At 33.7% G+C, this 27928-nt stretch overlaps 2 protein-coding genes across 2 annotated transcripts; one reads left to right on the top strand and one right to left on the bottom strand.

Moving 5' to 3' along the window:
* Positions 1-854: 854 nt before the first annotated feature.
* LOC129942228 (uncharacterized) lies at positions 855-7337 on the bottom strand. The gene is made up of 4 exons (XM_056051084.1): positions 6799-7337; positions 6304-6727; positions 1498-1627; positions 855-1412 (listed from the first exon to the last, which is right to left on the bottom strand). The coding sequence occupies exons 1-4, from the start codon at positions 7149-7151 to the stop codon at positions 1327-1329; spliced, it is 993 nt and encodes a 330-aa protein (XP_055907059.1). The 5' UTR covers positions 7152-7337; the 3' UTR covers positions 855-1326.
* A 2323-nt stretch (positions 7338-9660) lies between these two features.
* On the top strand, positions 9661-27383 carry LOC129939806 (porphobilinogen deaminase). Its single transcript, XM_056047965.1, has 4 exons — positions 9661-10147; positions 10630-10702; positions 25332-25601; positions 25661-27383. The coding sequence occupies exons 1-4, from the start codon at positions 10100-10102 to the stop codon at positions 26896-26898; spliced, it is 1629 nt and encodes a 542-aa protein (XP_055903940.1). The 5' UTR covers positions 9661-10099; the 3' UTR covers positions 26899-27383.
* Positions 27384-27928: the final 545 nt, after the last annotated feature.

The raw sequence follows: 27928 nt of genomic DNA, 5'->3' as shown, positions 1-27928 counted from the left end.
TGAACATTCTTATAAATAAAATACAAAATATAGATAAATAATTTTTATTTTTTGTTTTAAATTTCAAAATATAATTAAATAACTGATAATAGAATGTTTTTCGTTGATTAAAATTTTTTGAAAAAATAAAATTATCTCTGAAAATTAAAAAAAACGAGTACTTTAAAATATTTTTTCAAATAACACTATGCACATGCTTGTTTCGATCTCTATTTTTGAACTTAACCTACTTGAAATGTAAAAGTGATATATAAACATAATTATTTTGTTTATTATTATTAATAAATAATTTCATACCTTACATAAAACGGCACATACTAAAGAAAAAAATACATATTTTCACATTCAGTGCAATAAACTAGAGAATCACAATTTGTTACAAAGAAAAGTTTTTGTTTTTGTTTTTTACAATCTAACTTGTATTTATAGTTATAATAAGACTTTACTCGTTTGCAAATGTTTTTTTTTTAATTTTTATACAATTTATTATTTTCGTTTGTGTAGATAAATTATTTTTAGATACATAAATAAAACAAATAAATTAATTCTAATAAAATTCGAAAATGATAATTTTGTTTGCACCAAAGCTGCTTTTTTTTGACTACGTATATAAGTGCGTTAAAATAGTGCTCAAATAAATTATTATAAATATAAAATTGTTTAAGTGAGATTTTGACAAGAATTTGGTTTTTAATTTTGTTTTTTTTTATACATAAAAGTTTTTAGGTAAAAAGGTTTTCTTTCGTTTTTGTTTTTTTTTCCCCATTTTTTTATCGAAAATGTTTTAATTTTCAAACAGTCTTTGATTCAATGATTTGCAAGTGATTTTCTAAAATGTAACACACTCATTTATTTTAATTTATACACGTTTCTTTTTTAATTAATAATTTAAAATTCTGATTAAACCAAAACAAAAACGTTAGTAAAACTTAGGTAAATGGAATTTTTAGTGATACTGATAATTTGTTTGTAGGTTGAATAACACAATAGTAATAATTTTTGTTTTATTGAAAATTGAGAATCATTGTTTTGATTTATTTAAATCTCAGTGAGTGTAGCTCGGACTTTCTATAAACTATAAGACTTAATTTAATGTAAAATAGTTTATTAATTTATTTAGTTACCATAATTTTGTGGCAAGATTTTTGGTAAAAGCTGAACTAAATCATCTTTCTTGTTTTTTCTTCTTAATTAATTAGATGCGTACGAAGTATGGAATAATTTCGGATAAATAATTTAAATACATATTTTTATAGATTATACATAAATATTTATAGTTTGTTTTAGTATTGATACTATTTTCAGTTTAAATTAAGAAACTTTCGATTAACCGTACTCGGATTGTATGGTCAGAGCAAATTGACCTTTTGGTATTGAAGTTCCATGGTACCATATGCGAGTGTCGACGAGAACTTTGTTTGATTTTTTAAGAAGAATAAAAAGTTCAAGATATTGTTAGGAAGGTTCTTGTTTGTAGGATATAGTTGGTAAACTTACCAGCATCACCAGGTTCCACATAGAACGAAAAGGAATGACATAAATGATCACATTCTGGTGTAGGGGCAAGGATCCAGCTTTTGTTGCCCTGTAATTGAGCTTGCCACATAAGGCGGGGGATGTAATCTAACTGTAAAAAAGAAAAACACAAATAATAGATTAAAAGACAAAACCAAACCGATGCGGCCGGCGTAGTCGCCTTTGTTTTGATTGAAACTCTTAAGATAAAATTGAAAGGATAGATTTAGATCAATTAACAATTATTTCAACTACTCAAAACAAAATAGGGCCCGCAAAGTTTTTTGGCTCTCGTCTGAAATAAATTAATGTTTATATTTTTCAACACGGAAAACAATTCTTTATTCAATTTATTCAGCTTATCTGATACCATGTTGATCAGGTGCATTACATTTTGTTTCGGGTATACGCTCCGAATAGGCTTTTAACGCTTTTATGAGCTCCTGTTTATTGTTGAAACTGCTGTGTTTTTTTTTGCTGCTTCTTTTTAACAGGTCCCATAAATGTTCAATGGGGTTGACGTCTGGGCTCTTTGCTGGCCATGGCAAAAGTAAGTAATTGGCGTAAAATATTGCTTGCGTGACACGGGCCGTATGTGGGCGAGCATTGTTTTGCATAAGAACAAACCCATTGCCAACTCTTTGTGAAAATGGGATCACAACAGGTCGTATTACCATCTCAATGTAACTTGGGGCGGTAATGGTGCCCTCATCCACGATAATCAGCACTGTTCTGCCTAGCCAACTTACTCCAGCCCACACATAACACTGGGGCTACCAAATCGGTCACTCCCGTGAATGCACCGGTCGCCAAAACATTCACCTGCCCTTCTCCACACTCGCATTCGTTTATCATCACTCAAAAATTTGATTTTGCATTCGTCTGTAAAAAGTACAGACATCCAGTTGTCTATGGTCCAATTTAAATGCTCACGGGCCTATATTAATCGCGCTGCCCGATGAGCCGGTGTAAGTTTCGACGGAAAAGCACACACTCTGGAACGTTGACCATCTTCGTGACTTGAGTGCCCGTTGACTACCGCAGTTGAGTTTGTAAAGCCCGGGCGGTTGCAGTACGCTTTAGACGCGCAGTTATTAGAATGTACCGGTCTTCTTGCTGAGTTGTGGCTCGAATTCTTTCTGGTCTTGGTCTCCTTGCTACACTACCGGTTTCCTGGAAGCGTTCTAACACTTGTCGGATAGATTATCGCTACACAACGATTCGATTTGTAACAGCCATTTCAATGACGTCTAGAGCCGGACATTGTAATAAACAAATGCAATGGGCGAGTGAACGGCTTTGTTTTCCTATTCATTTGGAGGTAACATCATACACATGCAATCTTTACAATAAAATGCTGGCCTCGATAATGTTGACTACTTAAGTAGTTTTTACGCAAAATAAAAAATAAATCTGGGGTGGGCCCTATTTTGTTTTGAGTACTTTAGAAAGAAAAAAAAATTTAAGCTTGACATAATTTACTCACAGTTAATGGTATTTTAAAAGTTAAAAGAGATAGATACAATTTTTAATATAAGAAAAAAAGAAATATAAAACAGTGAACATAATTCTTTGGCTAGTGTTAAAAGGATTCATTAATGATTTCGATTCTATAGGAAATTGCTTTTTGATAGTTGAAGTACAGCTGTGTTAAAACGCCATCGCAGTTAAGAAGAGCTATTACCAAGGAATTCAATCTTACCAACTCTCTTCTTATCTAAATATAGCCGATATTAACTTTTGATTAGAATCAATCCTAAAATTATTTCTTTCACAAAGATTGTGTTAAAAACGCTGTATGTTTTCAATTGACGCCCCGTGGAGGCTATTTTATTTTGGTGACATCTGTCAAATCTTTGTTTATGCCAAATCATCATCGCAAACGTCGAGCGCTTTGCACTCATTTTACGGTAGACGTGGTGGCCCTTCACAGTCGACTCTTCACCGTTTGGTGGCCTAAATTGAGACGACCGGTTCAGTAAACAACCAGCCAACAACCGTAAGTTCAAGGAACGCAACATCATCCGAAAACATCTTAAAGCTTAAAGTTCATTAATTTCATTTAATTAATTTCTTACGACCATATGGACCTAGACTACTTGTGGTTTCAGGAGAACGGCGATATGTGCCACACAGCATACGCCACGACTGACATTTTGCATGAAAGATTTGAGGGTAAGGTGAATTGGCCACCAAGGTCATATGTTTTTCGTATAATTTGGCGATAAGATCATACAGTGCATTTTTGACATCTCTTCCAATGCTAGATTGCACCTTGATGGTAAAATGTATATCATATTATTCAGCTAGTTCCTTTAATTTCTCGAACCAAAGACTCTCCTTTTGAATAGTATACAGAGCTATAACTTTTGGCTATTTTTTATTAACTACTTACTGAAGGTGGCGCTACAGTCCGGTGTGAACTAGGGTCTTCCAAGAAACTTCTCCATCTAGCTCGGTCTCTAGCTATATGTCCCCAATTTCGCTCTCTAAGTTGGGTAAGGTCACTTTCCACTTGTGCGCACGACCTGATCCGTGGTCTTCCTCTACTGCGCTGTCCTGTGGGTGTGGATTCGAAGACTTTCCGGGCCGTAGCATTGGTTTCCATGGGCTCTACGTGACCCAGCCATCTTAATCGTTGGACTTTTACCCTTCTGGCTAAGTCTACGTCGCTGTACAGCTCGTCGTTCCATCTTCTCCTCCACTCCCCTTCTATGAATACGGGACAGTAGATAACACGAAAAACTTTTCTCTCGAAACGATCCAAAGTGCTTTCATCCGCTTTTGTTATAGTCCATGCTTCTTCACTGTATCGGAGGACGAGGATGAAGAGGGTCTTATATAGCGACACTTTGGTCCCTCGAGAGAGGGCTTTACTACTCAATTGTTTTTTTAGCTGGTTTTCTGCGTTCATAGCAGTGCCTAGGTAGACGAAGTCCTTGACTACCTCAAAGTTACGTCTGTAGAAAGTGTACGTTTTGACCGAGACGTTGATGTAAGTAAGTCCTTTCTGGACGAAAGCATGTATTTTGTTTTTCCCTCATTAACCGTTAAACCCATACCCACAAAAGCCCGATTGACATCATGCTGTGTCATGTGTTTTTCCGATTATGTCAATGTCATCAGCATAATGCTCTCTTGTTGACGTGGCAGCTCTGAACTATTCTTTCAAGTACTATGTTAAAAAATCGCATGACGGCGCATCACCCTGTCTAAACCCTTTTTTGACATCGGAAGTTTCTGTTAAGTTGTTTCCAACCTTTATCGAGCAGCGTAAATTCTCCAAGGCCATCCTGCACACATGGCAGCATTTGGTAGGGATACCAAAACAAGACATGGCTCTATACAGCTCGTCCCTGTAGATTCTTTCATATTCGGCCTTGAAATCGAAGAAAAGATAGTGGGTGTTGATTTGCTGTTCTTGGTTGTTTTTTGAATCTGCTGTTATGTGAATATTTGATCGACTGTGGATTTTACTGTTCTAAAACCACACTGACAAGGACCTATTAGGTTGTTGAGGATGGGCTTTAGTCGTTCATATATTACGGCAAAGAAGATTTAAGCGATGTTAAGTAGACTGATGCCTCTATAGTTAATGTAGTTTAGTGGGTCTCGTTTTTCAGTATTTTACAGATCAGTTGGTGCATGCTCCTTACTAAATTATCTCCAGCTGCTTTTGGTACATGAAAATATCTTTTGACATAAAACAGTTGTAATTTGTCAACACCTTTATGTTCTCAACTTTGGGCATTCGGTTTTTAAAGTGAAAATTTTGTATTTTACGCTATGGGAAACAAGATTATTTGCAAAGCACTTTTCCAAGTAGCTCTTATTGCTTTCCGGGCTTTTACAAGTTTCTCTTTAAAATGGATTTTCATTTGTAACTTGGTTGTTATCATTACACCAACATATTTACATGCTATCAACGCTTCGATTAGTTCGCAGTTGAAAACCAGTTTAGATTACTGGCCAATCTGCCACCGTCATTTTTAAACACCATAGCCTTTGATTTATTAACCGTAAAATTCTACTATTCGCAGTACACAACAAGGCGGTTGATAATTAATTGTAAGTGTTTGAGGTGAGTAGGCAAAAAGCACAACATCGGCAGCAAACAGAAGTGCTTTTATCTTGGTTTCAGCAAACTCTATCCCACCAGGTAGATAGTCAATGCTATAGTCGTCAAACAGGGAAAAACGATACGGACTCCTATTGTTTTACACCAATCCGACCGATCCCCACCACAACGCAGTTATATTTTGTTTTCGATAGTATCGAAGGCGGCCTTGAAATCTATGAATAGGACATACAGCAGAGTGTTTCTGATAAATATGTTGTCGTTCGTTAATTAGCTGCTTCGGAAAACCCTCTTGCTTTTAAAGGTTTGCATAATTTTTTTGTAACAAGACACCGTTCTATATTTCCCACAATTCTATTAGCTCCTGGTGCTTTTCCTTTTTTGAGCTTCTTTACAGACACGCAAACGTATTCCTCTGTGAAAACAGCATCCAGAATTTCATCTTTGTAAGAGTCTTTCAAATATTTTTTAGCACAATGACCCATTGACCAACTTTGTACACAGAACCTTATCATTATTGAAGCAAGTGTTACATTTTTGTTTATCAACTTTTAACAGAAAGTGAGTCATAACTTTGTAAACAACAACAAGATAAAAGTGGCTTAATACTAAAACAAAATGTTTACGAAATGAAATAAAATTTCTTCATGGCTTAAGGATTTCTTTCTAGATCGGTACGTCGCAGTTCTTATGTTCTAAATAATACTTACATGCATAAATGCACCCTGTTCATATCCAAGAAATATATAATCCGTATTTGGCATTTCTGCATCTTCGGGAAGGAAATGTGGTCGTGGATATAATTTCCTAAGTTCTTCCAGCACAGTTGGATGACAATTACTCCAACCCACATACCACGGATGATTGCCACCAATAAATTTAGCCCTCTGATCGGACATCATAAAGACCTCTTTCAGAGACTTAAAATCTGAGCGAAAGTGCAAAAATTGGCAGTCTTCATCCAGAGCACCTGGAATTCGTTCGTATAAATCTTTCAAATAACTAAAATTCAGACTTTTTGCTGCTGGCCAATGAGCAACGGCATTTTTAATAATAATTGGCTGAGAGGAGTATGCGAATGGGGCAAATTCTTCACGTGTGAGATTCTGTAATATCAATGGTCCTTGAACAGAACTGAAAGTGAATGATAAATTTTATAGGTCATCATTTATTGACATTTAAAATTCAGATTCACACAAACTTACCTGCAAAATCCACAGTCACTGATGGGACGAGTTGCCTCCCAGACAAGATAATTATTTGGCAAGAAGCAACGAACACCCAAGATGAAATGTATCGTCCCAAAGAACACAGGCGTGGCCAGCATTATAAATAAAAGAATTCCAATGGCATACCATGGATTTAAGTGATTCCGTTGTTCTTGTTCGAGTGACTTACGATAGGCCATTCGTAAATCAGACTCTGTGACAACACCCGTCCGAAGGGCACCATCGTGTAGCCTATCGAGTTTATCGATCAAATCATCACCAAGGCGTTCTCTGGTTCTAGCAGCTCGAGTTGCAGCTGCCAGTGGCCGATTCCACAACTGGAACAGCATTCACGGTGATTTTATTATCAATATGATAATTTATAGTCGCGGATTTGTTTTGTGACTTATTCATGCAACTGAATTTTGGGGAATGAGATTTCTTAAGAAATAATGTTTGCATTAAATTTCTCAAAAAAAAACAATTTGTTTACAAAAAAAAGGTAAGGCTTTTACGTCATCCTTTGGCAAGTGACGTTTATCTATGCAGTTTTTCAGGAGATAGCAAATTTTTCTTTCTCTTTTTTACAAGCATGCATTGTGGGGATTTATCAAAGGGGAAATTTTAACAGTCTTTGGGCTTAAAACATAATGGTCGCTGTTTATTTATTTTTGTCTTTCTCCTTAAATATTTTTCAAAATCTAAAGAGAATTTCGTTTTGTATTAACATTTTTTATTCTTCAACACTACGGGCAGCAAAATATTGCTTTTGGGCAATGCTAATGTACACTGTTTCATTTCTTTATAGCAATAACTTGTCCCAATAGATCAAGTTTTTCCACCAGTTTAACTTCTACTGGAAGCTGCCAAGTGACAAATGTTTCACTAACTTTGTTGGCATTTATTCTTTTTAACATCGGTCAATTTTAAAACCTTTCATTTAGACATAATTATATAACTTTTGACTTGAATCATCAATGCACATGATCTTTATTTTCATAATTAAAATTGGAGTAAATTTGGGATTTGAAAGGATTTTATAAACATTGCTTTTAAAGTAGAAGAAAGTAAAGGATGATTCGTCGTGACGTCTGATGGCTTGAAAAGGTTATTTTATATACAGGGAGATTGGAATAAGGTGTACCAAAAGGCAAGAGTGATAAGATTGGTTTAATCCAAGAAAACACCGTATGGGAGCGGGGTCCATATTTACCTCTGTAGAGACAGAAGGAGTGAATTTACAAAAAAAAAATGACTTATAAGTTATTAAAAATACAAAATATTAAAAATAACAGTAACAGAATCATGCTATAAGCTTTTGGGGCAACTTATACCAACCACTTTATATTATAATATTTTAACTAAAAGTGTGAGATGTTGAAAGAAAAAGAAATAAGTTTAAGATCGTTTTTTTCTTGAAGTTGACAAAATTGGGTTTTTGTTTTTTTTTTTTCTTGATTCAATATGAAATTTTATAATTCATACGTTGACTTGATTTGTTGTTTCTTGGTATATTGTGAGGGCACTCAAGGGGTTATGAATACCCTTATAATGATTAAACAGATTAAACCAAGTGCAAGCAATTATGACGGAAAGATAGGATTAGCAAGGAGATACCGATACACATTGGTTTTGAATGTCTGCACATTGTAGTGAGTGGGAAAAGAATCCCTCTACTTACCAGGAAAATTACTAACATAACCAAGAAGAGATTCATCACTACCAGATGTACATTACTCTTGAAGGATTTGTCAATTCCTCGAAAGAGGCAGTACCCGCGAAAATTATTTTTTTTTTTAAATTAAGGTGGCACAGGCAGGGATTGAACCCAAGACCCTTGCATGACATTCCAACGCACTTACCATCATGCCACGGGTACTACTACCTCTATCAAATATCAAGTACAATAATTTTACTTTCTCAAAAACGATGTAAAGATTTGTTCCACTGTTCGGTGAGATAAACTATGAGATCACCATTAGTGGACCTATTGCTACGAAAGCCATACTGCCCGTCATAAAGAACCTTTCGTTCCGCAAGATATTTCTTAAGCTGAAAATGACCTTGGAAAGAAGGGACCTTAGTTCAATTGGACGATAGTTAGAGGGTTAGGTGTATTAAAACCATTTTGTGATTCAAGTTCACAAAATTTGATAAAATTTAACTTTAGTGCTAGTTTTCAAAAGCAGACATAAATCCACACCCAACTTAATTATTATTGCGTAAGGAAAAATAAAAAAATTAAATCAACTTTTTTTATAATTTTTGTTTAATTCAGTTGTTTTTCTTTTTGGGAATATTCAAGTTGTTTATTATAAACAAACAGTTGAAAATCTATTAAATCTTAAATCTATGTATCAGTTTAATTTATTTTGAAATCTATAAAATGTTACTTTTACTTCAAAATAAGTCGACATAACTAAAATAAGTTTTAAGATGTTATATCATAGAACCTTGGAAACCAATTTTGATAACCTTTTTGAGAGACTTTTTAACAATCATTTCTGTATTTTTGATCCGCAAAAGTGACAATTATGCTCATTAAGGTTGCCTCCGAGGTAAACTGATTTTTTAGATTACAAGCTTATGAGTTTTAAAGACCCACTAAGTAAATATACGATACGGACCTTGCCGAGTATCGAAATGATAACATTTTCATAATAGGAAATGCCTTTTACACACCATTAACCCAAAATGCTAAAAATTCCCTTCTCCATTGTGTCCCTACCCTAATCTACAAATTCTTTTGTAAAAATCAAAAACGTAAACGCATTACACACATCCTCGATTACATTACGTTTTGACACATTCAAGTCCATTAAAAAAAAAATTACGTAAATAAAATACTCGCTCACGTTTTGCCATTCATCTCTTCCCAACCAAACGAGCAAGTGTAGCGTATGGATTTCCTCCTATCGAACTTTTTCCTTTTCCAACAAGTGGAATAATAATTAATCAAATAAACTCATAAATCGACAATAACTCCATCAAAATGCAATCAATTTAAATCTCTTCAGTGTTTCTCTGTTATCATATCAACAATTCACAAAGTGTTTTACTTAAAAATTGAAAATATTTCAACATTTTCCGCCCCACTGCCAACTTTCACTCTTCCTTTTATATCTTTTATATATCTTACCTTTTGTGTTATAAGCTTACAAGAAATATACCAGATTCGCTAAAAAAATCTTAAATACTTGAAAACCTAAAACCGCTCGGCCAAACGTCCGATACAAAAAAGTTCAACCAAAAGGAAAAAAAGAAGCAGTGAAAACGACCTCAAGTAGTTTTTGAAGAAATGAGTGGAGACGAAAAAATAATCCGTGTTGGATCTAGAAAAAGTGAAGTAAGTTTTTGAATAACATTTTATGAAGGTTTTTATTTTGCTGTTGAATTCCTTTGAATAATTCATTTCGAAATGTTGTCTTTTGATTTGGTGGGGTACAGCACAAAACTCACCAAAAAGAAAAAAGGAACAATAAGTGATAAAGCAATAATTCAATATATCCGCTCTAGAAGTCGAAGTGCGTGTCATGTTATATCACTTCTAAAAAGGTTGAATAACCGTCTATCTGTTAATAAAAGAGAGAAGACTGGCAGCCCGACAGACATACCGATAGACAGACAGACTGTAGTCTTTTGCTATACGATGAACTTGAATTAAGATCTTGCTATTGGCTACACTATACACAGATTCATTAAAACTGACCCAAATCCATGAGTTATCAATGCAACATTCTTATATTGTTATAAACTTTTAATAAATTATCGGATATAGATGAAAATATTGACGTTATTCTTCTTCTTTTTATTTCTTAACACTTTCAGTTGGCTTTGATTCAAACAAAACATGTGATCGCTCGATTGCAGAAGATCTTTTCTCATAGAAAATTTGAAATTCGTAAGTATTTGTTTTTATTTTTCCTTTCGTTATATGCATATTTATTTTAAATTAATTTAAGTAAATAAATAAAATAGAGAGAATATGTTTTGATTTTATTCAGGAATTGTTTGACAGTTTTAAAAAGAGCCTTGAAAATAGTCTTTTTATTTTGAATCGGTTTATGGAAATATAAAAGATCAAAAGCCGATTTCTTAATGGATTCACCCTATCATGGTCTAAACAGTAGAACGATAGTTTTTAAATGAAGAGAAAATTCGTTTTTTTTTCTGCTCCATTTGTGTTTCTTTTGTGTTATTTTTTCATTCAATGTATGTGAATATAATATAATAACGGTACTTATTTAATTAACAAATAAAAATCTATTTAAAATATAAATTGGAGTTCTGAAAATCACTTTGGTCTATATATATTTTTCGAACTTAAAACGAAGGGAATTTACGCTTTCCACATTTTCAAGTGATTTGAATTTGAGCAGATTAAGTTAGTGTGATTTGAACTCCGCAAGAGAAAATTGTTTAAAAACAATAATAGTTTCCATTAAAGGAAATAAACCGTACAATTTTTTAAAGAATGAACTTGATTCGTGAGAAGTTGGAACTTCTACTTTGTATTTGAGAAAAAAAACAATGAAAAACTATTTTTCAACACACTATTGCTTTTTTATGCCAAAAGCAATATTCTTTCAAGCCCCAAGACTCCTTCCGAAAATATATTTTCATACCAGGGTCTTTTTTAACCGATATTTGGAACCTGCTTATCGAAGGAGACCGGAAATTTTATTAAAAATTTTATTAAAATTAAAAAGTACAGAAAAAACAAGAACATTAGAGGGAAACGGACACACTTAGGCCAGTTTAATGCCCATTGTGATACCACATGCATCTTGAGGATTCGTTCTAAGTTCAATGGAACCAGTTTGAGTCCCTTGCGAAACGTGAGAGGCTGATTATGCTGATACGATTTAGATCGTTTAGATCGTTATAGAAGAATTATCCTAGGTAATTCTTGCGTTTTCGAGCCAGAGCAGGGCATGTACAGAGAAGATGAAGAACTGATACCTCCTCTTCCTCGTCCATACAGCTTCTGCAAAAGTCATTTGAGAATACGCCTAGTCGCGTGGCGTGCTTTTCTATTAGATAGTGTCCGGTTATGACACTTATTATTGAGTTAATATGCTTATATGAGCTAAGAGATAGCAAGCACCTTGAACGTTTTAAATCCAGTGTTGGCCAGATGTTTTCGAACTTGCTAGCATCGAACTTCAGATAATTCTGAATCAGTATGGAATGGTTTCGAACTCTTATGAAGTCTTAAACCGACTGAGATAAGGAATTAGTGCATATTTCCAGAGTGAAAATTAGATTATTTTTTTTTTTCAATTATTAGAGATACAAATTTAAATCATTCAAAAATAATTTTAAAAATTTTTATTAGTTCGTACGACCGTTGCTATTTGTTTTTCGATACAATGTATTTCATTAAAAATGGTTTAATTGCTTATCAGTATCACACATTCTCTAAGACCATCAATACATTTTTCCATGCGTTTCCATAATTTTGTAAACATTGTTTTAAATTAACATACATTTATTTTCGATGTTTTGTTAGTGTTTTACGTGTAAAATAACAGCTGATCAAAAACAGCTGAGATGTCAAAAAAGAAATCCATAGGTATCCAAGAATTTCTGGGTATGTAGGTATCTGACAGAACAGCTTATTCAACACATGGTTGAATTTCAAGAAACTTGCAAATTACTTTCAGGTTTTTGTATTAGTTTGTAAACAAAAAGATACAAAATGTTAGTTGTAAGTTGTATTTGAGGATGTTTTGTACATAATAAACGATGAAAAAGCTATTTGCCTCCGAATTTTAGATTTAGATTTTAGATTTGTATCCATTAAATGTTTTATCTTAAAACAATTTTGACTGCAAAGCTTAAATGTCTCAATACAGCTATCCAACTCGTTCAACAAGGTATCTTAAAATCCACCTATCCAGGATACTCTATCCAACACGAGATTGAACGCAGCCAATGTTTCGAGTTTCAAAAATTTCAGTTTTTTAATCTAAAATGTTTTGACGTCATTTATTTTTTTTCCTCGTTTTTCCAAACACCTTAAAAAAAATGATGTAAAAGTCTTATGGTAGTCCGGTTATGGTAATGAAACCGGGAACCATTTGTGTTCGTTAGTGCTTTTAGCACAAACACTTTGTGTTGGATTTTATTCACCTTAACATACCCATATAGTTTCCACCACTGCTTAACTTCAGGCCCATTGGGGGACATTAATGAAGTGATGATATTTAAAAACAATTTTTAAGCCACCAGCGTCTAATTTTTTTAAACATTTCCTTACACCAATCGAAATCTGTCTTTTTTTGAGGGAGTATAAAAATACTTGGTTTTTGTTTTAACTTTAAGAAAACTAACTATCATTAATTAACCTCTTTACAAACTTAAAATTCTGGAATTTTGTTGTTACCATTCGTAGCCCCAAATTTATCGAAACATTTTGAGTTCAGAACATTGGGATTTATTTGTGTAGATTTGTATTTAAATTTCTTTAAGATCTTCTATTCTACTACTCACGGACTTCTAAAATTACGCGAATACAAAAAAAAAATTAAGTTATTTCATAATTCGAAAATTCTCTTATAATTTCCTCAGTTCATTGAGTAAAGTTACTTAACAAATTTAAAATTTCAAAACGAGACCGAAATCAAATGAAAAAGTGGTTTTATATGCTTCGTTGAGAGTCTGGGCTAGAATTCAGATATAATTTGGCAGTGTAAACTCTGGAATAAAGACGTTCCAGAACTTTATTCCGAATCCAAACAACAAATTTGGGCAGCATGTTTTGATGATAAGAACTAAAAACTTTTATGTGGTACCAGTACTGCCTCTCAGACAGATATTAACCAATTACTTCTTTTATGTCAGCCCTAATTACTAACCATCAAGCCACGAGCATTAATTACCTCCTAGCTGTTTGCAAATAAAATAATCTTGAACTATTTAAAATCAAATTACCAACCAACAAAATTTAATGATCATGAGTTGTTTAAGATGTATGGTATCAAGTTTAAGTAATTTTAAGACCCAAAAACATATTTTTTATAATGTCAATAAACGGAGAACTTAATTGTTAGCTAATGACTTCTAAAATGACCATTAAAATTCAAAATGTTTAACCTTGAACTACTCCTACCTACCCAACTGTTTTATTAAATATAAGTCTCAGTGAAATTGGAGAAAAATTATTATTGTGTCGCTTATTTTATTGTTAATTTCCCCAAGGATCTAATTGTTCAAAAATAAAAAATAATTTAAATTATTGATCACCCATATTAAAGTAAACAAAATCTTTTCAAACCCAATTGATTATTTGCCAGTTAAATAAATCACTTGTCCCACTATGCGGCACCGCAATTCCAAGTACGACGTCGTCTCTATATGAAATTCAACGAAGGTACTACTTATTGTTAAATTAGAAAGTAATTTGCGAAATATTACAATCGCAGGAATTCTACTTTTCTTTTAAGTACCACGTTAATCATAATAATTTAGGCTTCAAATTTTAAAGTGTCAATTTAATTTACTTTAAAAAACCGACAAAATTAGATGATTTTGATTTATTTATGAGTTCTTCTGTCGTTTTTATTTGTATTTTGTAGCAGTCTTCGTATTAACCAATAACATTTCATGAGACATGACCTTGTCACAGATTTGAACTCGTGATTTTATGTATACACTTAAGTTTGTAGGTAAGGTATGCGCTTTAATGTATCTTTTAGTTTTAATTGTTATTTTAAAAAAAAAAAACTAAAAAAAGATACACGCAGTCGTGTGTTCCATGCAACACAAAACAACAAAAACACGTCACATAGTTTGAGACCCTTAGGACTTACATTTACGTATTCATTTGAAAAATAAAATAAATTTGAATTAATTTGAAATTCAAAATGCTGGGCAGACTGTTTTTTCTTTCTACATTGTTTTGTTTTATTTATTATATTGAAGCAATTTTGACGTATGTACATGTTTGGGTAGTTTAATTTTTTAACAAAGTTTTATTTAAGATTAATGCTAATAAAATAGTATTCCACAGAACGTTAAAGAGTTTTATGAACACCTAATAGAATAGGAAGCACTTATTAACGATAACGACGACTAAACCAACGTTCGGTTTGCTGTTGTATGGCTTACATATTTGGAAAGACCTATCGATTCATTGAAATTATAAAGTTGAGTTATGGTTTAACAACATTATTCCCAAAATCCGGTTCAATGAATGTGACTAACACTTTATAATTTATAATAATTAAATGGGTTTTTGTACTGTTTTTTTTTCCTTTCGGTATGTATATACCTTCAATTGGTTGTGAGATTATTGCACTTATAATATTATAGCCATTAAGATTGTTTGTTTTTTAAATATGAATATATACAAAAATGTTAACGGATAAGACATGATAGCCACATTAGTTTGTATAGGTATAGGTAGATACATATAAGCATGAAGTTCAGCGGAAATAATATTAAATATTGTTTGTTTCTTTTCTTTTGTTTTCGTATGAGTTTTGTTGAAAAATGTCATTATTTTTAAGTAGAAGAAACATGCAAATGTTAGAATTATGACAACAAATTCAGACAATAAATCGTGGTTAGAGTTGATAAGTTATCATTTGAGTACATTACTGAAAGAAATTTAAAAATTAAATTATTTTTGTGTTTAGATAGGTAAAAAAAAGTTCAAGAAGTGAAATAAATTATTATTTTTAATGAAGTTAAAGAGCATAGATAAAGTTTAATGAAAATATGCAGCTGTTGGGTGATATATGTAGATTATCACTTAAATTTGTAGACAAATATATAAACAACTTTTTTACCTTTAGTATTTAGCTGTTTTATTACTTCTTACTTACTTAACGTGACGCTACAGTCCTGTGTGAACTAGGGCCTCACCCAACAAACTTCTCCATATAGCTCGGTCCCTAGTTTCGCGCTCCAAGTTGGGTGCGGTCACTTTCCACTTCTGCGCGCCACCTGATCCGCGGTCTTCCTCTACTGTGGGTATGGATTCGAAGACTTTCCGGGCCGGAGAAGAATTTTTCTATCCAACCGACCCAAGGGGCTTTCATCCGCTTTTGTCGTAGTCCATTCTTCTGCACCGTATAGGAGGACGGGGATGATATGGGTCTTATATAGCAACTTTTTGGGCGCCCGAGAGAGGACTTTACCATTTCATTGCTTTCATAGTCCAAAGAAACAGCGGTTAGCAAGAGTTATACTGCGTTTGATCTCAGCGCTTGTGTTGTTTTATGCGTTTACAGCGGAGCCTAGGTAGACCAAGTCCTTGACTACCTCAAAGTTACGTCTGTCGATTCACAAAAGCCCCATTGACATAACGCTGAGTTCTTCCGATTATGTCAATGTCATCAGCATATGCTAGTAATTGGACAGACTTTTAAAAGATAGTAAAAGTTGTATTACTTCTACGCATCTCTTTTGCATTGTACCTACAAGCTATGAACATTGGGCAGGAGTTATTTTTGACCGCCTTGTTCGTAGGTTTTCTAGCCACAATTGCTTTTTTTATGATACCCCATAGATCAGTCACTAGTCTCGGTTCAGTTCCGGGCTTTGAGCAGGCCACTCCAGGACTCTGATTGAATTTGATTCAAACCAGGATTTAAAGAACCAAAAGCAATGCTTCGGATCGTTGTCCTGTTGAAGTATCCAGGCTAACGGTAAATTTAAATGATTGTCCAAAATGTCCTTATACATTTCTCCTGTCATATTTTCATGAATTTATACCAATGGACCAACTACTGATGATGTAAAACATCCCCAAACCGTCACTAAAAAACCCTCCATGTAAAGGGTGTCCCAAAATTAACGTAAGATTTGAATTTGCCGCCATTTGTACAGTGAATTGTTGGCAACCCTGAAAAAAAGCAATTTGACAGCTAACAGTATAGGGTTAGAATGGTTAGGTTAGAATGGTTATGGAAAATTTCAACAAAAGAGTACGTATGTGCATGCAAAGCCGTTGAGGCCATTTGTCCGATGTGTTAACCCTATCCTATGTACTTTACGAGTCAATAAAAATATAACTATCAAAAGACTAAAAACGGCGTTTTCTATTTAATTCAAATCTTGCGTTAATTTTGGGACACCCTTTATTACAATCTTTCAATGAGAGACGCCTCACATACTGTCTTCCGTCACTGCCAAGAGCGTTGAACTTGGATTCGTCGCTCCACACGACCAAATTCCAAAAATTTGGAATTTTATAAAGGTGATCTTTAGCAAACCTCATTCTTCGAGCAATATTTTTTTTGACAGGTAGGTTCTCAAAGGTTTCGTGTTTTTTAAAATATTGAACTGCGTTCCTAACTTTACCTCTAGCAAAACCTAGTAATTTCCTTATACTTTCATAACTTTAGTACTTTTTGAAGCATTTGACAATAATTTTTCTTTCACATGGAAGTAGAGGTTTTATTTTTACCTATAACTGTTATCAATTAAATATTTTAATTTTTAAAAATACATTTCCTCAATAATAAAACAGTTTTAATACATTTTGATAAAATATCTTCATGGAATATTAAAAAAAGTACCTGTTTCAAATGTAATGGCTTGATTATGTCACCACCTGCACTGCGACTTAACAACAAATAAAGCACTTTGTTTAAAAGCAAAACATTACTGAACCTTAGGTAACATACGGTTTTCATATTGAAATAATTTTAGTTGTTAACCGTTAAAAAAAATAGACACAAAGTGATACAGGAACGCTTTATTGAAGAGAATAGGGTACATTCGTTTTGTGGCTTAATTGTATGACCCCGACGGTAAGTCATTGGAAATCTAAGCCAAAGTAAAGTTGTAAATCATAGATTTAAGGCAGTATGTGGCAAAAGGAAATGCTATTAAAGCTAACATTATTTACATCGGTGATAACATTGGTCAATTTCAATGAACTAATTGGGTCCTAAAATAAGGGAACTATTATACCAATGTCCAATAATATGAAATAAAATCATGGTTGATGCAAACAATTTTTCTTTTAGTAAAATTAATGATTGGGAATAATTTTTCCACAAATGAGATTTTTTTTAAAATAATTAACGGACACTCATGGGGTTATTAATAAAAATGTGTAAAGTTTAAACACAGTGCGAGCTTTAGGAAAATAGGGAAGGATTAAAGATATACAGATGTATATTAGTCTTAATGTTTTGAATATCAAAATGATAGGGAAAAACAGCATTCCAAATACTCGATGTGCGGTTAAAAAAAGAATCTCTATACTTGACAGTACGTCAGAAATTGATCTCAAGGTTCAACTTATGAGCATTCTTGGAAGTGCGAGTACTACGGCTTTCGGATTATAGTTCTATCGCCTATCATTCTCAAGTCTCTTTTTTAGATCCTGTCCAAAATACTTAAACTTGTTTTAGGGACACCTGCCCAACTATGCGCGTTGTATTCAAGTTTTGGAGGAATGAAGGCTTTGTAAATTACAGCCAGATCAAAAGAGGTGAAACATTTCTTGCAGCATCGGAGAAATCCTAAGCACCTAGCAGCATTTTTGGCAATACGGAATATGTGATCATTCCATAAAATGTGATCTGTGATATACATACCGAGTACTGGAAAGTTATTAGTTTCCTGGATGCAAGGTTCACTCATGGATTATGGCATAGAGGGTGAGTTACGCTTTAAAGGCAGTAGACGGCATTACATTTTTAAAGGGGAATTTAATGCACTGAACATACGGAGCCTTTAAACTTTCACATTAACCTGAGAAGAAAAAAAAATCAGAGAAAATTTTGAAAATTTCAGTCATTGTACCAGGGCTTAGTGACTTACAACTCCCAACCATTTCTGTGTGCGAGTAGGGATGAAGGGGACCTACAGCTTGTATGCTGAATTCAAACGTCTTATTTGAGAAAGTTTTCATGGCAAGAATAACTCTTGGTATATCAATTCCTCTTAAAAAGCAGTACTCGTGAAAAGTCAGGAATTGAACCCAAGACCTCTAGTATGACAGTCCCACGAGTACTTTTAGCTTCTATCAAATAGTTTTGAAATAATTCTAGGTTCTGAAAGTCTTGTGTCTATTGATCAGTCTTTCTATTTCATTTCCTTGATTTTTGCAACTCGCTGATGATTAAAAAATCCTAAGCAAACGAAAATGGTGCTTTTATTTATATACGTACATATAATGTCCTCTATGTTTCCGACCTTGATTAAATAAACTATTTTCGGTGCTTTTTGACAATGCCACTGAAAATGTTGTCATTTTTGAAAATAAATATCTAAGACTGCATTTGAGAGCAATTTATTTTTTGTACAGCAATTTGGAAGTTTTGTCTTCATAAAAAGTAGATATAATTTTTTGATATTTACATCTTTTGACATGAATTCAGAGATATCAATCATTGGGCAGGTTCAGACGATATAAGGGACTTGAAAGTTAGGCAAGTCCTTCAAGTGCCTTCCCATTAAGGCAACTATATTGGAAAGTTGTCTGGAAAGTTAGTTAAGAAAAATCTTCCTAACTATCAAGTCAAGTCAACTTGTGTTAAAATGACAACTGATCATGTTTTTTCATTCAAGTGAAAGCTGAGCACTACTCTATAATTTATTGACTTTTTTCACAAAATCATTTAATGTTATCTGTAAAATCGTCCCTTATCAATTTAAAAAAAATAAATAAGTAATATTTCTTAACAGTACAAAAGACAAATCATAATGGACTTGTAGCTTGCCTGAGGAGTGTTTTGAAGACAATAATGTTTTTGATAGTTTTTGTACTACGAACTGAACTACCCGCAGGTTAGTGAATTAAAGGTCTGAGTTTAAAATATATGACACTTGAAACATTATCTAGTTCCCTTGATCAAAATGTAGGTTCAAAGAATGCAGTTGACTGCAAATGAAGTGCCTAATGTTGACTGAACCATTTTCGCATTTTTGATTGCATGACCTCGATAACTGAACTTATTCTATCGTTAAGGTCTTGAATCAATTACGGAGAATTAACCTAAATTGATCTTTCATGGCCCAAGAGAAAATAGTCTGAAGGTGTTAAATCACAACATCTCGGTGACCATTTCCAATTATCTCCGAGAAATAAATAGTTCAGGAATCATTTCTTCCAAAATTGCTTAGCGCAGTTTTATAGTGATTTTTTTAAAGTGTGAATGCGTTGTTGAAACATGTAGCGTTCCATTTATCTACCAAAAGAGAGGGTCTTTAAAAATAAAACTCCTATTGGAAAATCATTTATGATATGATTTATGTTATACAAACATTTTTTATTAAATCGGTAAAAACTGGAAGTCACCACTCAACAATTTAAACATTTTTCAATTATTTATCAATATCATCATTTCAGGTACTTAAAGCTGTTCATAATCAAAAATAATTCTTTTAAACAAAAATCGATGACATTGCATCATATTAATTTTAATACCGATTAAAATATATTGATAAATATTTACCACGTACAATTTATCTATATATTTTTAATTCGATCTATGTTGTATTGTTTTTATCAATTCCAATTTACAACTCATTGTTTTTTCTTCTCTTTACTATTGCATTGATAAAGTTATTATTTATTTGACGTACTTTTTATTATCAGCTAACCGTTATCGTATTGTAATGATAAACTTAAGCAAAATTTATAAGTCATAGTATCAACCAAGATATCATTGCAAAAAAATATATTACATTGATGAATTGAAGAATCTTAAGCTTTTTCTATTTTTTTATTTATACGTATATATTTTGTTTATTTATAGAAACAACAATCTCCACGTGTGGGAAATGAAAGTGAAAACGCGACTTCCCGATTAAGATAGGGTTAATTAAATAAGTGTGTCACAATTGATAACAATTTTATAATCAACAACTTTTTCTCAAGATCTCGACTCCCACCCATGGATGGTTTTAATGCAATCAAAAAATAAAAATAAAGAAGATCTGTGAACTTGTTGGTCATGGTTTGGGTTTTTATTTTGTGTACACGCGAATATTTTGATTACGTAAATGAACAATGTAGCTTATTTTAATCGAAAGCAAAACAAAATTTGCAATAGCTCACATCAAAGAGTGATCAGCTCATTTTTTTTGAAAATTGAAAGTTTTCAGGTATCCAATAATAATAATGAGATATAACGTGACTTGTGACAATAAGGCTTATAAAAGCTTATAGTATGTATTTACTTACATAAAACAAACTTTGGTGATTTTTGTTTTAAACTTCTACACGGTTTTTATTTTGTCACATTTTCTTTTTTTTTCAACCTTTTTTATACATTCATGTTTATGGCACAAATAATATGTCTGATTATTCTGGCTCCATCGGATCTTTAACGGAAAAGAAAATTCCAGATCAAGAAATTTCGTGTTTCTCGGTAAACTTGACGAAACTGAACTCTATGTTTATTGTTTATGCAATTGATGTTGTCAAATATTACAGTTTCCATGTTAATATGATATAATTTAGTTTTATTATAATAATGACATCAAGCTTCTGGAATAAAGCCGCTATCAAGTCTCTGGACTCTGTCTCTACAAACTCTATAACAGTCCATAACTGTCCATCATCTCTAATGGAGATGGCACAACATTTTAATATTCACGTTTGCTGGGTGCCGGGCCATAGAGACATTCCAGGTAACTGTAAGGCAGATGAACTCGTCAGGAACGGTACAGTACAGCCCATCCTACCACGTTTGGCAAGTACTGGCATATCAATCGCTAGCTGAAAAATGTTGCTAATGTAAGGCGCTGTGAGGAGGGAGGCACCAGGTGGAACATCACCACGTGTCAAGTCACAAAAAACATCTGGCCAACACTGGATTTAAAACGTTCAAGGTGCTTGCTCTGTCTAAACAGATCGCATATAAGCTCGATAATAGGTGTCATTACCGGACACTGTCTAATAGGAAAGCACGCCACAAGACTAGGCGTATTCTCAAATGACTTTTGCAGAAGTTGTATGGACGAGGAAGAGGAAGAAACAGTTCTTCATCTTCTCTGCACATGCCCTGCTCTGGCTCAAAAACCTAAGAATTACCTAGGAGAATTCTTCTTTAACGATCTAAATAGTATCAGTATAATCAGCCTCTCACGTTTCGTAAGGGACTCAAACTGATTCCATTGAGCTTAGGAGGAAGCCTCAAGATTCATGTGGTATCACAATGGGCCATTAAACTGGCCTAAGTGTGTCCATTTTCATCTTGGACAGCTACTATAACCTAACCTAACTCTAAGCTGGCTTGAAGAATGTATAAAGGTTCCTTGGAAATTATAGCTTATGATAACTCTAAAGTATGAACCGTGGCAATCATTTGACAGGTTCAGACTAAATTCATTTGCAGGAAACTGCATTCTTTGCACGTAGTTTTTGACCAAGGCAACTAATTAGTTTTTCAAGTGTCATAAACGTCAAACTCGGAACTTTATTGCACTAAACTCTACCTTCAGTTCATTTTCAACAAAAACTAAAAAAATTGTTTGCAAAACACTCCTTTTATTAGTTATAGTAAATAGTTAGGGAGATTTTTCATGAAAGTTGCCTTAATTGGAAAGCAATTTTTGGCAGCTGACCAATCGGACACTAGAAACTTGTCTTACTTTCAAGTCTCGTATGTCGTCTAAACCTGGCCAATGTATGAAGCTTACAATAGGTTCTTCCGAAATTCTATTTGACTTTTTATTGTCATGATTGGATCAGCAACCCGATAGCTTTGGTGTGACGGTGTTCAATCCCTGTCTATGCCACTTTGAACTTTTTTTCACGGTTTCTGCTTCTTCCGAGGAATTGACAAATCCACTAAGAGAAATTCATAAAATGTGTTTTCTCGAATTTGCCTTTAGACATACAAACTTTAGATACCCTTTATTCCTGCCTCGCACACAGGAATGGTTGTTAAATCACCAGGGGCCCTACTTTGTAATGCGTTTCGAAAGCCAATCCGATTCGAATCTGAAACACGATTCGTTTATAAATTCGTACTCTGTAAAATGTTCAAATCGAATAAAACAATCATCTAGTACTTTTTCTATTTATTTAATAGGTTTGCCGAGTCTCGAAGTATTTCTTATGAGATTTGCCAAAGCAAAAATATAAAAAAAAATCAAAACAAATCACAAAAAAGACGAGAATTATCGTAATGCCTTTTTTTACACTTCACTACTTGCCACATCTCTCTTTTTAATTCAAGCTTAGAAAGTTTAAGTTGATTTTTTTTTTTCATAGTCATTTCGTTTTTTGTGTTGAAATTTGTCTTTTGCCAAGGTATACCTTTTTTCCTTCAAGTCCACCATAATTTTAAATTGCTTTTGTTTGGTATGCACATTTTTCGCTGATGTTTCCCTGTAAAATTTATTTGCTTAAATTTCGAATAAAATTATTATTTCCTTACTTATATTTTATCTATTTCACACAACTTAACACAATTTTCCTTATGTGTCCTTTAAAAACGACCTTCGAATTAAAATTCGTACACCGTTTCTAACCCTCTCTTGGTGTAATGGCGCATAAATAAAATTTTCGTTTTCGAACGCTAATGACATTTGGAAACGCGTTGCCAGGTACGAGAAATCCAAGTGCGCATTTGTCATTCCGTAAGTACTAGATTTCTTATCCGCATTGAAAATAGAGAGTACAAAATATTCTTTTTCGAAAATATTTGCTTTCAAAACGCATTACAGGGTAGGGCCCCAGGTCCTGGTTTTTCATGAGCTATAGTGAAGTCTGTCGTCCAGGTTGTCTAGATCCCAAAACAACGTACGTCATCCACTTGCGCATCTTAAGTCTTCATGTGTTTGTTTTTGTTTGTACTTTAGTCCACCATCGAATGTGTTTCTTTCCGATTCGGTAACTTTTCAATCCTGCCCTCCGTAAGCTAGCGAAATTAATGTTTGAAGCAATATTTGCTTTGTCTAGAATTAAAAGATTGTAAGAGGTTTCATTTAAATTTGGCAGCTGCCATTTTTGAAACTGTCATCTTTTAAAATATGACAACTACACCATTTTGCAGTCGCGATTCAAAAAAAGCTAAGGCACCTTCTCGGCTGGCAATAGTAAAATTGGTGGACAAATTCGAGCTGTTGGAACATAAAGTGCTTTGAGCAACTGCTGTCCGTAGTGTTGAAGAAACCAGTTTTGTCGAAAGCTGGCGACCTTTGGAATAAGGGATTCCACAAACGACAAATATTATGGTGAAGGGATTGCGCCACCGAGTTTTATGGGTAAATTTGATTTCCTTCAAAAAATATTTTTTTTGTCGTGGCGAATGGAACACAATTGGAAATGTTTTTTCTTTGTCATTGTATTACTTCTTGTACGTGTTACCGAGAGCGGTATGGCTGTCAAATTGCCAGTTAAACATTTTTTAAAAATTGTATTAGAAAGAAGAATAAATCTGCCGAAAAATCCAAATCTGAAGATTTGATCTTAAGTCAAAAATAAATCAATTTATTTTGCACCGTAGAATGCAAAACCAGGGAAAATTTGTGTTTTGACAGATCAAGAATAGATTGATTTATTTGACTCGTGGAAAACTCTATTAGACCTTTTTTTCAAGACCACGTGAAAGATAAAGTCAGTGCAGATGCTTTGCAACCTATTCAAGACCTCAAAGATAGAATGTGTGAAATTATTAATTGGTCTTAGAAAATGTCATTAAAAGTACGGTGTTGCAAGCGTTACAGTTTATCATAGGCAAAAAAGTCTTATTATATTAACATTGAATTACACAACCATTTTTTTCTTAAAAAATTATTGTTTTTTTTAAATTACAAAATGAAACCTCTTATTGGAAATTCCTATATTATATAATCATTTCAGGAATATTCTTTACAAAAACAATTTTTCAAATTAAATTAGACAAAATATCATGTTCCAAAATTTAGAATTTGCATGTGCAAGATTATTTGTGAACCTTAAGTTCCTAAATCATATTAAAAAAAAATATGTTTATTGCTATTTTTGGTCTTGGTAATCACTAGACAAAGTTATATTTTTTAAGGATTATCAGTTAACCTTTCGAGGGTCGACATTAATTGATTAATTAAAATAATGAAATAAATAAATTGATATATTAAATTTTGATTGTGCATTATTTTTTGTCTTCTATTTTTAAACTAAAACTATCCCAATTTGTTGAAATTCAAAAAACTAATTGCTTTCAGCTTTATTAAAAACTTAATTTATGGATCCTGGATTTTAATATAAAAATATACATTTGACCTTTTAAGTTTATTCAAACAAAAATAAGAAAATAAATTCATCATTTTTTATTGACATAAAAAGGTTACTAGAAAGTCATGCAATAATTTTAACGAACAAAACAAAACCGATTAAGCCCAGACAGAGTTTAAATGAATTTTATCATTTTTCGTTTATTATGACACCCAAATTGCGTGACTTTAATGAAGTAAAATCGCAAACTAATGATCCTATCTAAATTAATAGTTTGTCCTAATTGTATTTATTAATTACAAAGAAATAAGTGTCCAAAGAGCAAATTGCGAACACGCAAAATGATTTTGAATCCTTGACTAATTATCGATTATTATTTTTCTTTCTTCTTTAGATACCATGTCAACAATTGGCGACAGAGTATTGAACATATCGTTGCCAAAAATCGGTGAAAAATCTCTCTTTACCCGTGATTTGGAAGATGCTCTTCGGAATGGAGGTGTGGACTTTGTTGTTCATTCACTGAAAGACCTGCCGACAGCATTGCCCGCTGGAATGGCAATCGGTGCTGTTCTGGAGAGAGAAGATGCCCGCGATGCACTTGTGTTGAATGAGAAGTTCAAAGGGAATACCATCAAATCACTGCCTAAAGGAAGTATAATAGGTAAGGACTCTTTAAAAACATAAATAAATTCAATATATTATATGGTTTCTTTTTTCTAGGAACATCTTCCCTTCGACGAACAGCACAAATTCGACGCGAATACCCGCATTTGGTTGTGTGCGACATTCGTGGTAATCTCAACACCCGATTAGCAAAACTAGACGCCCCAGGCTCGAAGTTCGCTGGTATTATACTTGCTCAAGCCGGTCTTGTGCGAATGGGATGGATGAATCGCATAAGTCAGATTCTTGAACCGTCTGACCTGTTGTATGCTGTGGGTCAAGGAGCTCTGGCTGTAGAGTGCCGATCAAATGACCAGGAGATCCTGAAAATGTTGCAGGCTTTGGTTTGTCTACCAACAACGTGTCGTATATTGGCCGAACGTAGTTTTCTCAAGACTCTCGGAGGTGGCTGCAGTGCTCCGGTAGCGGTTTGCTCAACTTTGAATGGTTGCCTTAACGATGACAATTGTGGAGCTGGTATGAAGGTCCTCGGAGCGGTATGGAGTTTAGATGGAACAACAGAAATTCGCAATGAACTTTCCTGCTCTCTAGAATTGGAACGGCATAAGTTCGATATCAATGCGAATAACGATGGTTCACCACCGTCAAAACGTGCCCGAAAAGACGGCAGTGAAAGTCCGGAGAGTAAACGAGCCAGCCCTACGGTGATAAATGATGATTTGAATTCTGGTCTGCTAGAGAAATTCACCGACATCCAGCAGTTGATTAATATCCATGGAGAACTCTTTAAAAAGTGTCCATTTAGTGCGGTGCACTTGAAGAATCGTGAGGAGAATGGCAACTCTACAGAATCGAAACCAATCAAAGATGAGTGTCCGCTGAAGATACCAGTTGGTCAGGACTTTATGGGACAGTGTCCGTACGTGGGCACAGATGTGAAAGTCAATTCTGCTGAAATATGTCCAATTACGGGTAATACTCCGCCTGCTGAACCCTTAGACTGTGTGCCCAGCTCGAGTAAATGTCCATTCGGTGGAGCCAAACAAACTACAACCACACTGCCAGGCCATGACAGTTGTCCGTTCCTACAAAAGACAATAAACATGTACGATTATGGTGACGAACAGAAACCTCAATCGACAGAAGTGCTTCCAGTACTGACCGATGACACAATGAACCTGTTTTGCGGACTATTTCGTCACAAATGCTACGATTATGAATTGTATGCGAAAAGTGAAAAGCTAGGACAAGCTCTAGCCGATGATTTGATTAGTAAAGGTGCTCTGGACGTGATGAAGTGTGCGCAAGATGAAATTCATAGTAAGGTGTCATAAGAGAGAGATGTCGGTCGTACTTCGTACATATGACAATACACGTGCTTTACTTACAAAAAACATCATATCCAAATCTCCCTCGCCCAGTTTTTTGGTGGTGCTGGTTTGTGGCTATAATTGCTATTAGTCTGGTCCAGGGTACCATTTAACATTATCAGAACAAACTCCCGCCTCTCAATATTCTCCTTGGCAATTCATTGTTAAAAATCATTAAGTTTTTTTTTTAATTTTTTTGTAAAAAAGACTTTATTTTTTGTTTAGTGTAATTGTTTAGTTAATTTTCAGCGTTAAAGAAGAACAATTTTTTATTATTGTTTTGTTTTTCTCTCTTCTCTATCAAATAAAGAGAAGTAAGAGAAGTTTAAGTTAGATCCGTTTATAAGAGAAAAACAATTTATTTGTGTATATACAAAAATTACGCATGATGTTATGTTTGCCTATGAAAAAGTGGAACAATAATAATTATAAGTGTTCATAGAGAAAACAATATTGTATGAGTTTTTATTTTGTGGAAGATTCAAAATATGAATATGAAGATAAGCTGAAATAAATCAAAGATTGGTGCATGCTTTAGACGTTTGAAAATGGTTTGGAGTACTGAAAATGTTTAGAGAGAACAAATTATTTTTGAGTGGTACAACTTTTGTTTCTAGACTATAACTGCACAACAAATTCAGGTGTGCGTTTTAATTCTTTAACGGAATTTTTGTTTGGCTTATGCATATTATGAGTCCACTTAAAGAGAGATGCAGATTGCAGATTGATTAATCGGTAAAGCCTAGTACATACTTGTGAACCATCTCGTGAACCCATACACATTTCAGTTTTTGGTTCACCCGTGAACTTGCTCGTGAAGCTGAGTGGAGAACAAAGTGGAGAGTTTTCGTTCACGGGCAATTCACGTGCAAAATGTACGGGAACTGTTGGTGAAGCTTTGACATTTGGTTTCCGCATTTTACAACGTGTACTCACAAGTGTGTACCAGTGAGCAATGTCAAAAGTTCACTTTCTCCACTGGCGAACGTTCACT

This window comes from Eupeodes corollae, chromosome 1, assembly GCF_945859685.1.
Source record: "Eupeodes corollae chromosome 1, idEupCoro1.1, whole genome shotgun sequence".
NCBI lineage: Eukaryota > Metazoa > Arthropoda > Insecta > Diptera > Syrphidae > Eupeodes > Eupeodes corollae.
Note: the sequence above shows the minus strand (reverse complement) of the source record. Positions and strands in the feature narration are given on the sequence as shown.

What these genes read in the sequence shown, in the direction of transcription:
- LOC129942228 (XM_056051084.1), bottom strand. Translation starts at nt 7,151, where the DNA reads ATGCTGTTCCAGTTGTGGAATCGGCCACTGGCAGCTGCAACTCGAGCT. An exon ending in AGTGACTGTGGATTTTGCAG is followed by an intron (nt 6,728 to 6,798) that starts GTAAGTTTGTGT and finishes ATTCACTTTCAG; the next exon opens with TTCTGTTCAAGGACCATTGA. An exon ending in AACAGGGTGCATTTATGCAT is followed by an intron (nt 1,628 to 6,303) that starts GTAAGTATTATT and finishes TCTTTTTTACAG; the next exon opens with TTAGATTACATCCCCCGCCT.
- LOC129939806 (XM_056047965.1), top strand. Translation starts at nt 10,100, where the DNA reads ATGAGTGGAGACGAAAAAATAATCCGTGTTGGATCTAGAAAAAGTGAA. An exon ending in TTGGATCTAGAAAAAGTGAA is followed by an intron (nt 10,148 to 10,629) that starts GTAAGTTTTTGA and finishes TAACACTTTCAG; the next exon opens with TTGGCTTTGATTCAAACAAA. An exon ending in GCCTAAAGGAAGTATAATAG is followed by an intron (nt 25,602 to 25,660) that starts GTAAGGACTCTT and finishes TCTTTTTTCTAG; the next exon opens with GAACATCTTCCCTTCGACGA.